Source organism: Hippichthys cyanospilos, chromosome 4 (assembly GCF_059441005.1).
Source record: "Hippichthys cyanospilos isolate Australia breed blue-spotted pipefish chromosome 4, RoL_Hcya_1.0, whole genome shotgun sequence".
Taxonomy (NCBI): Eukaryota; Metazoa; Chordata; class Actinopteri; order Syngnathiformes; family Syngnathidae; genus Hippichthys; species Hippichthys cyanospilos.
In genome coordinates, this window is record NC_142372.1 from 6,412,605 (window position 1) to 6,428,218 (window position 15,614).

General features: G+C 39.5%; 1 protein-coding gene across 5 annotated transcripts in view; it reads left to right on the plus strand.

The window, feature by feature from the left end:
- Positions 1-1,312: 1,312 nt before the first annotated feature.
- Positions 1,313-15,614, plus strand: part of kctd15b (potassium channel tetramerization domain containing 15b) — a 31,281-nt gene continuing 16,979 nt past the window's right edge. The window contains exons 1-4 of one of the 5 annotated variants that reach the window (XM_088412978.1): positions 1,313-1,502; positions 2,077-2,170; positions 5,615-5,790; positions 15,222-15,366. In XM_088412978.1, the coding sequence (XP_088269104.1) occupies positions 2,162-2,170; positions 5,615-5,790; positions 15,222-15,366 (330 nt within the window). In that variant the 5' untranslated portion in view covers positions 1,313-1,502; positions 2,077-2,161. The other 4 variants (XM_088412977.1, XM_088412976.1, XM_088412979.1 and 1 more) reach the window with 4 other exon arrangements.

Here is a 15,614-nt window from a genome sequence, read left to right on the forward strand (position 1 = left end):
TCACTAGTATCAGAAGAAATTTCGGTAGCCTTAAGTTAAAATCGACACAAATGACCTCACTTTAGAGGCATGATCTCGCTCAACCAATCAGGTAAGAGAAGTAACAATAGTTTATAAAATAAAAATATCAGTAACTGTAACAAAAGTAATTGTTGTGCCAGCAAAAATTGTTTTGGGAATTTAGTCATGTGACTTCCCCAAGATGAGCCATGATAGGTCATTACTTGAGGCCTGAACAACTGTGATGTCATTTTCTGTCAAGTGGCAAAATGGCCGCCCCCTGAGATTGGTAAAAATGTTGTTTCTCGAGTCATATTCAGCTAACAAACTGCTAATAAGAATACTTTGATTACATTAGTGGGGGATAACAACAGATTAGTGTTAAAAAAAAAGACTTGACTGCCGCTTGAAAGTGTTTTTGTGCAATGTTTGTATTTGCATATTCCTAGTTCATATTTTACATGCTGTTTATTCTCTGATTTACAAAGAATAACTCAAAAGTTTGTCAGTAAATTAATCATACGTGTATATAGTACATATAATAATATATTATGACAATTATCATAATATGTTTAATGTAATATAATACATGATTATTTTGTAGTACTAACAATAATATCTAACATGAATAATAATGTACTTCAATTATTTGGAGGACTTCTTTTTATTTCGACTTAATACATCACTCATTCAGTAGGGGATCAAATATTTATCCCCCACTGTAGTCGTCACGTTGTTATTGTTACGGCGGTGATTTAGAAAGCAGACATGTTATTGTTTTGTAATAACGGTCCCTCAATTACACGTATTGATTGTTGCGATCGTTAATAATGTGATGTAGTACCAACTTTGTACGCTGGTTGGCGCCAAATATCAAGAAACGTGCTTTTACCACGCTGGGTGCTGGTAGTTGCGAGTAATTACTGGGCTCAATGCTGCATCAATTATTCACACTTATTTACCCGCAAATAAACAAACATACCAATAAATAAATAATGGCGCACCTTGACTGACTCCAAACTTTTTCTTTAGAAAAACAAAACGCTTCACGCATGATTCACTTCCATTGTGTCACACACACATGCAAAAATAACAATAATCATCTTGTGAATCCCATTTTGCAAAAGTCTGGAGGCTGTCTGCTTTCATTTTGAGCATGAGTGAGGAGTGTGTGTGCATGCGTGTGCGTGCGTGTTGTGGCCAGATATCTCCATCTAAGCCCCTGCGCTATAATTGAAATGGCGCATTTGGCTGCGGGCGGCCTGTGAGGGCTGCTTTCTGCTGCGGCGTGCATGCACGTCCGTGGACGTCATTTGATTTGAATGGCCCGAGGCAAGTGAGTGAGCGTATGTGTGTGTGTATGTGGGAGTGCGCGCGTGTGTGTGTGTGTGTGTGTGTGTGTGTGTTCCCCTTTGCAACAACAACCACATCATCATCATCCACTCCAGACATTGAGGCGAAGAGCTGGAGAGGAAGAGGAGGAATTCTCGGATGCTGTGCTTGTATGTCGACTTTATCAACAAGTTCTTATCGGCCTTTTTTTTTAAGAGCACGGGAGAAAATGGCTGACTGTCTGACTTTGAACTTTGGAGATGGAACGCCTTTAGCTCCAAGTCGCCTCTGGGATTATTAGCACACATTTCAAATCTGTTTGGCCTCTTTTTGTTGTTTAAACTTTGAGCGAACGTTAGCTCCCTCTTTGTTGTTGTTTTTAGTATTCTTTTTTTTTTACCCGTAGCTCTGGAAAACACACGTGCACGCGCACACAAACATATAAGATAAGTTCCTATCTGTGCAGGCGTAATTTTTCGAGTCTAAGAGGGGAGGAGGTGAAAAGAAAGAGAGAGGAGAAGAGGAGGGGGTTTATATCACGCTTTTCTTTCCCTGAGAAAATTGCCTTGGCGAGAGAGAGGAGTTGAGCTAATTGTAGCCTAATCCCTGGCCCAGAGGCGCTCGGGCAGCCGGGAGCCACATTCTTCTCCTTCATCATCATCATCATCGTCATCATCCTCATCCCTTTCTCCTTCTTTTCTTCTTCTTCGGGATGAATCTTCTTCGACTCCCAATAAACGACAGGAAGACTTTAATTTAAGGAGGAGGAGGAGGACTGAGACGAGGGGGGAAGGAAGGAAGGACGGAAGGAAGAAAGCTCATCTCATCGATGTTCAAGGTAAGCAAGGACGCCTCCTGCGTGCGCTTCTTTCTTTTCGGGCTCGCATGCTTCTTGACAAGCATCGCACTTGGGCATTCTTACCTTGCGCCTTTGCTTTCCGCGCAAAATTGACGTGTTTTCCCGAGCTTCACTTCCAACTGGACCGACAAGCAAATATCTGAGCGTTTTGATTTTTTTGCTGTCTTTTCACACATCGGACTCCCATCTGGATTCGCAGGCTACCATGTTCGAAACGGTAAATGCACAAGAGCGTTTGTTTTGTGTAATATTAGACCGGCGTGGTAACCGGGAATAATAGTAATAATATATTAAGACGCCATGTTCTCCTTTTCTGCATGTGTGCATGCTGCAGCGAGTGTGGTGAAATGTGCTTTAATTGTAGCGCTTTCAAGGTAGGGTTTCCCCCCCCCAAAGTTGGGGACTCCAACTCACTACGTCATATTTTGCCCCGATGTTGCCCTTCGCCCTTCAATCGCGCCTTTCGTTAACATCATTTACAGCAGTTTACCATGCCACCCGTAAATATTGACACATTTTGAGTCGCGAGCCTTTGAAGGGTAACCGCTTTAGATTTAAACGCACAGATTGTTGAAGTTGATTTTTTTGTTTTTTGAGACAGAGAATGAGAGAGAAATTAGTATTGTGGGAACCCCCCCTGCCCTAACTACTCAAGTCTCTTTTTCCCGGGATTTGGAACGTAATCCCATCCTCATGTAATCGTATTAAAGCAACACGATACTCCAAGTGAGGCGGGCACCACCCTGGGAATTAAAAAAAAAAAAAAAAAACATTCACAGGCAAAAGATTTATGAGTTGATAAACCCCCCAAATTTTGCAACAAAAAGCTGTTCAATTGCGTTGATTTAGTGATTCAGTCACTTGAATGTGTTTTTTTTTTCTTCTTTTTTTAAAATGTGGCTTTAAGCCTGAGGGGAAGAATGCCAGCCATTATAAAATGACCACAGAGCATGTGACCTTTTTATGCAAGTGATCCCTCGTGTTAAGAGTTCACTTTGGTATAACAAACCCCTAATTTGAGTTTTGATACCAACCCTGACGTCATAGTCCGCTTTGGAACTGAACGGCGCACACACTGAGACGTGAAAGAACTTAGCGATAATAGTTTACAAAAATGCCACTTTACAATAATATGCTTTGTATCATCATTCTAATGTACAGCAAAACAAGGACAGTGATGAAAATTGGGTGGTGGATGATAAGGTCTTGGCAAACTTTATTCGATTAAAGACATGCGGTCACTGTAAATGAGCCCTAAAATCTGAATGTCGTTAATGATTCCTTACAATTTTAAAACTCACAAAAAATGTCAACAGTAGTACTCTTGAAGCATCACTATTTAGCAGGGCCAGACTTGTAGAAAAAAAAATGGCCCTGGCATTTTGGTTTAGACCACAGGTGTCAAACTCAAGTCCTCGAGGGCCGCTATACTGCATTTTTCGAAGCTTCTCTCTCAAACACGCCCTGATTCAAATGATTAGGATCAATCCCGAGCTCATGCAGAGCTCGCTATAAGCTAATCATTTGAATTAGGTGTGTTATGGATTGAAAACCGGAGAACATGCTGGTTGCCGGCACTCAAGGACTGAAGCTCGACACCCATGGTTTAGACCGTCCCGTAAACTTTCCGTAAACTTGGTATCCTAGGAGGAAAATGGAGGGGAAAAGAAATCATGGAATAGCACCGAATCCGCCCCTAAAGATGTCGGCCCTCTGGGCATCTGCCCTCCATGCCAGATGACCGGTCCAGCCAGTTCTGCCCCAAAATGCGTCACAAAAGAAGCAACCCCATTATTAGATCAGTTTGACTCAACTTTCTGGGTTGGTTTAAATAAAATAACCCCCAAAATGGGTCAATTTGTACAAGACAACCTCAAACATTTTGTTGTTTTTGTATAAAACAAGCCAGAAAGTTGGGTCAAATTGACCCAAATATTGGGTTGACCTTTTTTTTTTTGTTTGTTTTGTTTTGTTTCATTTTAGCTTTAATTGAATAGTTTTTAATCCAACTGTTTTTAAAGTGTAACAATCAAATGAAACTCTATGTAACTCCAAAAGGTTCTCAATCTTGTTTTCAATGATATACCTAAAAAAAAAAAAAACACTTAGCACAAAAGTTGTGTTCAATGCACGTCTGATTTATTTAACTTGAAACTACAGTAGTGGTATCTCACGGGCATATTGTACTCAGCAACTTTAGCTAATAGATAACGCAATATCATTTGTTTTATTCCTGGTTCATCTGCCCCACAAAAATTGCATCACAAATGCACATACATATACAACTTAAAAACATAAAGGCTTACGATGTTTTCCCAATGGTGTCACTATAACACAATTTCATAATAAGTTACCCAATGTTCCAGCTGATTCGCTCTTAATTTGAAAAGAAACATAAACTCTTCCTGTCACTTTAGAAAGTATTAAAGTCTATATAGAAACACCCGCAAAAACTCTGTCAAAATCTTATGTACCCCTTCACACACCCCCAGGGGTACTTTTACCCCCATTTGAGAACCACTGCCATCAGGAACCAAATTTGATCATCTGGACAGTCAAAGTGTGTTTTGTGTCGCAGCCAATCAACAAAAAATAATTAAAGTAAGGCGTTTAACAGTTTTTGTTTTAATATGGGGAAGAGAACTTGCTCAAGTAAAATAAATAATGCAATGAATTTTCACCTACCGCATTGTTTGGCTGCCATGCAATGTGTTACTATGGGTACCCTCAATGTAAAACAATGCTAACATTTTACCAAACAACATAGTATTTCTTTTAAAAGGGATTTGTGTTACTTTGTCAAAATCACATATGCTACATAGTTGTTTCTTGAAAGTGCTGTTGACTTGCTGGTGGCATGAATTTGCTTCTTCACCACCTGCTTTTAAGCACTTGATTTCTTCCCTTTCTGATCTTGTTCTTCAAGGATGTGATCACTGTATTTTTCGTGTGTAAGTGTGCAAGCGGAGACCCCCCCCCCCCCCCCCCCCTTCCCTCCCCTCCCCTCTCACTCCCACACTGGTGTGTCTGGGTGCATCAAATCTCTCCCATAACGCGACCTTTAATTAGAATATTGCAGCAGCAGTTTGTTTTATTCCCCTAGAGGCTGACACCTAGCATCCCTCCCTCTCCTTCTTTGGCTCTCTCTTGTCTATCTGCCTGTCTGTCTCTCTAATAAGCATCCTCCTCCTATCCCCGCCCGCGGTGCTGAGCCAAAAGATGCAAACATACTTAATTAGAGGCGCCGCGGCGTAGTAATACGCAGGCGAGGGGGACGCGACCAAGCAGTCATGGAAGTGAACTGATCGAGAAGGATATCGTCTTGATCGTTTTTTTTGTAGGATCACTCTTCCTCCGTCATTGCTTTTCTTCTTTTTCTTCTTCTATTGTCCTCCAATGGCTTTTTTGTACACTTGCTTCCAGGAGGGGCGAAGCATGTCGCGGCTGTCTCTGACCCGGTCCCCGGTCTCGCCCCTTGCGGCCCAGGGCATCCCTCTGCCGGCGCAGCTCACCAAAGCCAACGCGCCCGTGCACATCGACGTGGGCGGACACATGTACACCAGCAGCCTGGCCACGCTCACCAAGTACCCGGACTCAAGGTAAAGGACCCGTTCGATGATCGAAACTGTTGCGGAGCCTCCGTGTCGATGGTCGTGGTCCCTAATGTAAACTTTGCAATCAAATCAATCCCGTTTGTAGGGATTTAGGAACGAACGCGCGGTGCCGTTTTGAACCTCTAACTGTTTTCACAATCTATAGTCAGCCTCCTAGTCTTTGTTTTTAATTATTTGTCTCAGATGTATCGAGATCAATGGCCCAAATCGGGTTGAAATTGACACAGAGGTGGCAAAGCTCAAGTTGGTTTTCTTTCAAATCCACTCTGCACTTGTGGTGCTAAGCTGTCAACTTGAGTAGCAACTTTTCCTTGGAAATTGTTAGTTATTTGCCGGATCCTCTTGGGCATTGATGTTGGATGGCCGGCGGTGGCAATTGTATCTTCAATTTTGAGCAAGTGATCTAAGGAAGTGGTTCTCAAATGGGGGTACTAGTACCCCTGGGGGTACTTGAAGGAACTTCAGGAGGTTTCAAGATTTTAAATAGAACAAACATGCGAAAATCCTTTGAAAATAATTATTGAATTATTTCGTTGTTTCGGAAAAATCTAAGTTCATAAAAATATTTTTATGTTCATTCGGTTATTCAATTTTATTTTTGTAAAAAGACAGAGTCTCAAGTTCAACCCAACCTGCGTCACGTGCCACCTCTCGTTACCTGTCAAGTTAATGATTTATTTTTCTGAACACATCTCTACTATGATCCCAAAAGAGGATCCTTTAAGTTGAATATTTTTCAATGATTATTTTTTCATGGACGAATATTTATTAATATTCAAATTAATTATTTCTTTTTTGTGAACAGATGTTTACTCTAATCAAAAAATAGGACGTTTTATATTAAATATCTTTCTGTGGACAAATATTTATAATTATTTCTTTTTGAGAACAGGTCTGACACTTTATGTTGATTATTTTTTGTGGACAAGTATTTATTAACAATCAAGTTATTTCTTTTTTGACAACAGATCACTTCTATAATCCAAAAGAGGACCCTTGATGTTAAATATTTTTGGTGGACTAATACAAATTAATCATGTGAGGTTCTAAAGTTTAATAAATCAGACACTGAGGGCATGTTTTAAGCCTTATTTTTTTCAACCCGAATATTTTTTGCATTGATTAATGGGTACTTGGCTGAACACATATTTCACAGGGAGTACACTGAAAAAGGTTGAGAACCACTGATCTAAGGCATCGCTCTAAAAAAATAAAAACGAAGGGAAAACAGTGAAAACGTTCATTCTTAAGCTCCTGCTGCCTCTAGCGTAGTGGTTATGACACACTTTAGGAGACTTTAATTCAATGTCTTATCTTAAAAAGATGTTCTTGTGTGTATTGTTTGGCAGGGGAAAATGATATGACCTTCACAGTTGGACAAAGAACCAGTATTATATGTTGTCAATTCTGCTTTTACAAACATAACATGTAATTTAGAGAGGTAATAAGTGAGCAGCATTGTTTTGATATGACGGCGTCACACTTCCCAGAAGGGAAATGTCGTTCTTTAGTGTCACAGTACAACAACTGCTGTCAACAACTTAAAAAAAAGAATACATTGACTGATGGAGTGTAAAATATGAGCTTGTACCTTTTTCATGTCACCAAAAGTAGTTTGTAGTGGTTACATTGTGATTTTTTTTTTCTTTCTAGCCTCCAGGTCACGACAGTATCATAAAAGCCTTTCAGTATGATGCAATTCTTATCATATTTGTAAAGGCAGGGTTTTTAATGCTCTTTTATTGCATTGCAAAGTGTCCCAAGTGTGCACAGGACAGAAAAAGTCACCCGAGAAACTGCTAACATGCGATAACACATTGATTTGGATTCCACACATCTAGAAATGACACTTAAATGCAAAATGCTACTTCAGGAAGTCATCCTTCATGTAGCTTTTCTTCACACAGTCTTCAATGTCAGCCGTCAAAGTCCCATGTGGGCCAAGGTAAACACACACCGGGCGGGTTGCTAGAAAATCTGCCAAATTGGCTACAGGAAACAATCCTCCTAATCCCTTGATAATAAAAGGCTTGATAGGAGTACACTCAGCTGACAGGAAATCCCCAGACAGTTCCTCATTTTTATGTTGAAAGCAAAATAAAAGCTCAGACACAGTTTGATGATTGTTTGCCATTTAAGCTGTTACATTCCTTCCTGATAGTGATATCATAACCTTACAGTATGCTAACAACAAAAAAAAACGGTTTTAGGATCGCTAGGATTTTTTATACATTCATTTTTGATGGCAAAACATGTCAATAAAAGTGTTTTTCGCGCGGTAATGATTTGATATATGCGAAAGAAAGGCTGATAGCTAAATTGCATCGAATTCAAGTGCACAAAGGCTTATTAATTTTTGTCAATGAATATAAATACTAAATTGAACTGTACTAGCGAAATTCCCTGCACTCACTGAAATGCATTGAGAAGGAAAAAAAACATTATTTTTCAAACCCCCAAGTTATTCAAAGGTTATTGACAAGCATTAAATACATATTTAACATAGAAAATAGGCGGAAAATGGTGTAGAAATTGGCAAAGGCTTACTAATTGGCGTTGACAAATATGAATAGTAAACTGAACTAGTCACCATTTCTTGTAATGTCGACCCGAAATTAGCCCAAAAGCGTATATAATTGTTTGCCACTCAAATACGTTGGGAAGAAAAAAAATATTTTCTCAAACCTAAAAATTAATTTTAAATGAACTGATAAGCATTCAGTATACATTAACATAGAAAACGGGGAGAGAAAAATAATTGCAAAAAAATAATTAAATGTAAAAAAAAAAAAAAAAAAAAAAAAAAACTCAGAAAGTTGCTCCTTACTGTAATTGGATTATTTCTAACTCAATTATTTGTACAGTGTAGCCGTAAAACAAAACATCACGTAAGAAGTCTTTCATAATGAAGCTTAATGTGCATATTTTTTAAGATAACACTTATAGTTTCACTTGACTGTTTGAGTTGTGTACTTCACGCCCAAAATTGATTCTGCCACCTACTGGCCTGGCATGCACACTACACTATTTTCAGATGTTCTTTTTGCAGGCCAATTCATAAACTTCTAAACCATTTGTGTAAAACTTTTTTTCTTTGTTTTTCTAGGTCATCGCTGTGTAAACACACCGCTAAGCGTTATACAGTGTTTGAATATGACAGTTTCTTTAGTCGGCGGCGCGAGACGTTTGGAAGATGTTTTTGACGGGCAAACAGAAAACACACATATCAAGAGAGTCGCGTCAGAACTTTGTGATGCTTACAGGAGCCGCGCTGATGTGAGAGCGTTGTTCTGAGTCCTCTCTCTCTCTCGCTCGACCCGTCTCTTTCTGTTTCTTTCTCACCCGGGATCACGCACACACACATACGCTCACTGTTGTCTCTCGCTTTTCCCAGCCTCCTCAGAGCACACTTGGCCTCGGGGCCCTACTTTCCGCTGGATCCAGTGGAAGGAGCCCCCACCCCACCCCCCACCCCCCACCCTCTCGCCTCCCCCTTTGTGTGAATTAGGATAATGGCTGACAGCAGAAAGCAAAACAATTACGTTGCGCGGCGCGATCCCGAGAAGGCCACGCACGTCCGGTGGTGGTCCAGGGTCCAGAAAAAGGACCCGAGTAACGAAGAGAGCATGGTTAAGGAGTTTCAAGTTGATGGGGACTTTTAATAGATCGCTGGCTGAATAATGCAGCGTGCCAAGAGAAAGTTAGTCTAGTAACTAATGTGCGCCTATCCGTCTTCCTCAGTGCCGGGCCATATTAAGGGACAGTGGCCATGAAACATTGATGGCACACTCTGTGGAGCTCTCACTTGAACAGAAGCTGAGGAAATTAGGGGCAAATGGTCCACAAAGACAAGGGAGCTATTTGGATAGGAGGACTTTTTTTTTTCTTCTCTCTTTTCTGTTATCTGCGTGCGATAGATCTGAAGTGGCATCATGCATTCTGTGGCTTTAAATGCACACAATTGGCCCACTGTCACGCCATGAAACGTGAAAATTCAAGATATAACTTTTTCAAACTTATTCTTTGTCGACGTCGTCTTTGAAGAGCTAACTATAGCGGAACGAGCGATTTGGCTTGTTGTTTCTCCCGGTCTTGTTATCTATCACCTGCTTATGCTAACGCAGTAATAAAGTCATAATTACAGTCATTTTTTTTGTCAGAGCAAAAAACATGTTTTTAGCCATTAATATGTGCGCAGACAAATAGGAGGGCAATTGGTGAAATGCAAGTTTGACACGAGAGCGTGAAAAAGATGAAAAACCAAGAGGCCGTGTCAAAGACAGTGAAGTGCTGTCGGTTTATTTTCACTCTATTTTCTATTGAAATCGCTGCTTTGAAGCGTGAAATGCGGACTAAAACCGAGAATTACACTGAGATAAGTTTGCTTTGCAATTCTTCTGAAAATCGGGGGTTCCCGGAACAATGGTGTTTTAAAAAAGCAAAACAAGATTTCAACCTTAGGCACATTGTTTTTCTATGTACAACAAACAAAAACAAAAACAAAATCATGAAAAAATTCTATTGGCCCCATACTGATATAAAGCGTTCATCCATTCATCTATTTTCTATACTCAATTAAACGAAAACCAGTATGTTTGGCAATAACTTTGCGAGCCTTCTTGTTCCACATGACCACGTCTGCCTACACCGCTGCGCAAATTATTTAAACATGCGCCTATTATACACTCAAACTATCATATGTCATTAACTCAGAACACACTGTACTTTTAAAACGGTAATCAAATACTCACTCCTCAGTTATTTGCCCCCCCCAAAATTACAATTGGTGATACATAATGGCAGGATAATTGTTTGCACTCACACTATGTTTGTGCATATTATTCTGTTTTGCAGTCATGTGAAATTGTACTCCATTACCACTGGTATTTTTTCTTTTTTCTTTTAAATTTGCTCCAGGATGTCCCCTCTGCTTATTGTTAGACTTGGGGCTGGCTGCAAGGCTCCTCTTGGCCTAAATCTCATCTAAATAACAATGTGAATATGTTCAAAATGTCTGCCCTTAAAGTATCGGGAGGGAATAATTGGGCTTTTATCCCCTTCGGGAATCACCTTCTAGTGGTGATCATTTCTAGTTGAAATTGAACTCATTGGGTACCAGCTTTTTTTCTAACATTACCCAAACGACTGAAACAAAACAACAACCAAAAAACGGTCAATAATTACTTGGAATTGAAAGTCTGGATTCTAAAATAAATACATATTTAGATCAGAATGAGTTAAGTACTGCAATTCTATCCAAAAACTGTAGGTCCCGTGCCTGTGTTGCCTATAATGCATATGAATAAACACAGGCAACTTGAAGCATAATCAAGGATGAAATATGTGTTTATGATTAATGTGACGATAACTTGCCAGTGTTGCAACAAAAAAATCTTGGGAGTAAATATCACCTTATTATTTTTGTTACGTTTGTACACAAATCTGAATGTTAGCATCCATGCTAGCATTAATTGGGCTGGTTAATCTGTTAGAAAAGATAGTTACGGGAAAAGATTGCAACAAAAAATAGAATTTTCATGATTTTGAAGTTAATTTGCTCAATTTATTCAATGTATTCTGTTTGGCTGTTGGCAATCTTTTTGACATATTTCTAATGACTACAATTGTCCTTGTAATCTTTACATTAGCGTAATTGACTAGTGTTTTCTTAGCATCCTCGATGAGCGATGTTTTGTTTTTATGGTGTGATGGCAATAACAACGAAGTCACGAAGAAGAGTAAAGATAGCTGGTAGCAACCGCTGCTGCGACGGCCAACTTCAAAATAAAAGCCTTATAAGAGTGTTTAATTGATGTCTGCGTATAATTTTTGTGTTTGTTTTAAAGTTGGCCCTTGCACAAAGTTGGTTTGCTTGTGACGTGATGTTGAAAGGAAGCAGATTTGTTTTATTTTTAATTCATAAAGTTGATTATGGAGCATTTCATATTGATTCTAAATTGCGGTAAATGCAAATGTCAATACTTACTTAGATGCATAATTTTTGACAGGAAGGTATACTTTCAAATCAACGCGCGTCCATCGCGTAATGACCCCTTACAAAAAAATTTTGACAACTTTGTCAGCCATGTTTGTTTTGATCTCGCTGAAAAAGGAAGAAAAAAAGAACACGGCGTAATTTAAATCGATCAAGTTGTAGATCGTTATCACGACCTTCTGGGGATACCTTCAAAATAAATGCGTCCCAATGGCATTTGTTTCATACATTAATTGATTTTTTTCATTTTATTTTGAAGTATTGCTTGGCTTCCTTACAACTCTTATAAAATTAGAGTTGCTTAGAGTCAGCGGAATCCCTGCAAGTCTCATTTAACTTTCTGGACCAACAAGCTAAAAAAACAGATCTTGTCCCATAGTTACTGCCCGGTAAATGTGTCTATCCTGCCTGGGTCATCTTACTCTTCCCTGACACAGCCCGGATGTGTTTTCATTCGTATGGTGTTTACTAAACTCTGATACCACCAAACATTGCTTGGTGACATAATTTTAATATGATGTATTTGCATCACTGGTTATTGTGATATCAATAATTGACTATTATGGTTATTGTGATATCAATTATTGGCTATTATTGGCACTGAGCACTTTGAAGTCAGTAGCACAATCCAGCCTTTCGTGACTGGACCATAGTGTGTTTTGGGTTTCGTGGACAGTTTGAGAAAGGCGCTTATATGCTTCCTGCGCACAAATCAAAGCCCATAAAAGCGCGTAGACGAGTTTGCTGTGAGAGCAAGAGACAAATCGAATTTTCAGAGTTGCGGAAGGGATCGGCGGCCTTTTTGAGTTCAGCACTTCTGTGCGGCGGCAGACTACCTGTTAAACCTCCCAACCGATTGAACAGAAAAAGGGCAAACTTGAGAAGGCCGACAGAGAGAGGGAGTGTGTGAAAGCGAGTGGAGGAGGGGGCGAGGAGGGTGGTGGCGGGCGGCGGCGGCGGTGGGGGGCAAAGAAAAAGAAAAACAGGCAGCATTTTAATTGCTTTTTAAAAAAGTGGAGATGAAAAACAGAGTTAGCCCGCAGGCGTATGGTGAAATTCTAGCTGGAAGAATTGCAAGACCATATGAGAAAGGAACACCCGGGGCCAAACAGGGAGATGAGTATTGGTTTTTTATAAAGCATTTTGCATCGATTTCCAGAGAGAAAAGCGAGAGAGGGAGGCGGGTGGATGGAGACGGAAGGAAGAAAGAAGGAAAGAAAGGAGAGAAAAAAGCGAGAAAAAGAGACTTCTTCGCTTCCTCAAAGTGGAGAAGGGGAATTGTCGGGGTCAGCTGACACTGACGCTTTTTCAAAAGTTGTCGTTTGATCAAGAGTTGACGCCTGATGTTTTGTTTCTGCAATCCTTAGAATAATTTTTGGTGTTCTTACACTGACGCGAGGGTCAACTTATTGAGCGATTATATTTTGTCGCCCAATGCAGGAAGCCAAGCCGCGATGAAAGAGCTGCGTTCAAACCCAATAAAAATGAATACGACAGTACGCAAAGCTTGGCTAACAGTTGATTCGCACCAAAAATGATGGAAACTGCCAATTGTCTAGCCGGCGTACGCACGCGTTGCCTCTATTGTGCTAAAATAAAGCACATTTAGTGTGGCAATAACAAGATGAAGCATTAGGAAAAACAGCAGCCTCAAGCTCAACATGAGAAGTCGTTTTAATTATTGCGGGAAGGAGCATGTTAAATATTCACAAAAATTAAATGGAGTGGCATTCGGTAGGCTACACCTTCAGACTGTATGCCAGAATTGTGATGTTAAGTTGAATTAAAAAAACAAAAAAAACTCACTATGTCAACACACACACACAAAAAAAACCAATATATTCTTAAAAAGGGCCCCTTTCTTGTGGAGGTAATTATTATTAAAATAAAAAACGATTTTTTTTTCCCTTCTAAAATGTAAATCAAGTGTTAGGGGTTTCATGATTTATGACGGTACCGACATAAAAAGTATTACGGATACGAGAAAGTTACTGTAATTCGGACTGTGTGTAGTTCAATTGTTTTACAATTAGAGCTTGGTAATATTTTTCATACAAATATATACTGTAAATAATTATGGCTTCATTACTGTGCAGTGGGTCAGTGAAGCTTCCTAAAAAGGTCCTTAACGCTTTCAGCGCCATGAACAAGAATTTTCATCATGTAAAATACTTGATGTTCTTGATTGACAAGAATTCTTATCTCCAATGTTTTTTTTTTGTTTTTTTTTTTAATGAATAGATAGAGGACACGCGTGGCTAGCACTGTCCTTAATATAATGCCATATTATTTCAAACACTGTTGTAATGTAGTTAGATACATACGCAAACTGTTACTTTGCCATCAAAAACACGTTTTATCAAAGGGAAAGACTTTTTGTTTCAGATGCTACTAAAAAAAATGTCACTTTTGTGCAGAAAACAACTGTTCACAAAAAACACATTTTCTCCTTTTGTCCAAAACAGCTTGGTGTCACGATTTTCAAACAGTGATTACTAAAGAACGATTAAAGGAACAATCTTACTTTCTTTTTCTAGGTAAAGCATGGAATCCAATCTTTCATATGGCCCCACCATTTTATACATAGTCATCCAACACAATATTCTGTCAGTCTTGAAAGATGAATCACAACGCTAGAAATTGCCTTTTCAGCTAACGCCTTGGCACTGAAAGAGTTAACCCTTGTGCAATATTATGATCATTTTTACGTCATTTTATCTCACATCATTGTCGTAGTATTCCAGCCAAGAGATGGCACACTTCTGGTCATGTGACATATTGACCTTTAACATGTTTTCACCTTCTGGGTGAGATTTCAGCTCCCTAGTGTCTTCTTTCATTGCTTTCATGCGAAATGCCTTTGATATAAAGATCAAAGGTATAAACAAAATACTTAAAAAGGATTAAAACTTCAAATACACCAACAAAGTAAAGACATAGAAGTGTAAGGTAATTTAATTTAAGTAAATGCAAGATACAGAAGCACAAATGCATGGCTAGTTCTACAAATCTAAAAAGAAGTGATGTTTTTAATTGTAAGTATGTTTAGTGCATTATAGCGAGTACGTCCTGTCCATTTCCCGCTTCACTTTCATTCGCAGCTGAGTAACAGGTGGAATAAACGCGCCGAAATACCGCATCCCCGCCATTAATTTTTGTAAGTACATGCGGCGAGAGAGCAATCTGTCCACAGTGGGGCACTTCAAACGAGTCTGCAGCGGAGAAACGCCGCCTTGAGCTCCTTGTTTCAAACGGCCACGCGAAAAAAAAAAAAAAAAAAGCATTTCGGGCTAGCAGCTAACAAAATTGAAAAATAAATGGAGGGTAATTGTTTCATGCATTTGACTGGAGCTGGGCTCATTTCATTAAGTGTGTGTGTGTGTTTTTTTTTTGCGTGTGTGCCGCTCGTGTGAATTTGCAGAATTAGTCGCCTGTTCAACGGCACCGAGCCCATCGTGCTGGACAGCTTGAAGCAGCACTACTTCATAGATCGAGACGGCGAGATATTCCGCTACATCCTCAGCTTCCTCAGGACCAGCAAGTTGCTGCTTCCAGAAGACTTTAAAGTAAGTGTCGCTGCACCCACAACATGAGATGTATTTTATTTGGTCACATTTATAGCGCGTCAGGAAAGTATTGAATGCACTTTATTCTTATTCCACATTTGATTTTTAGTCTTATTCCCAAGTAGAGCATTTTCCCCTCATAAAAGACTATACTCAACCCCATAATGACCACTTGAAAACCATTGTTTTGAAATAGTTGAAAATGTACCAAGACTGCACAAGAGAACAGCCAGGTTAGCAGCTAGCAT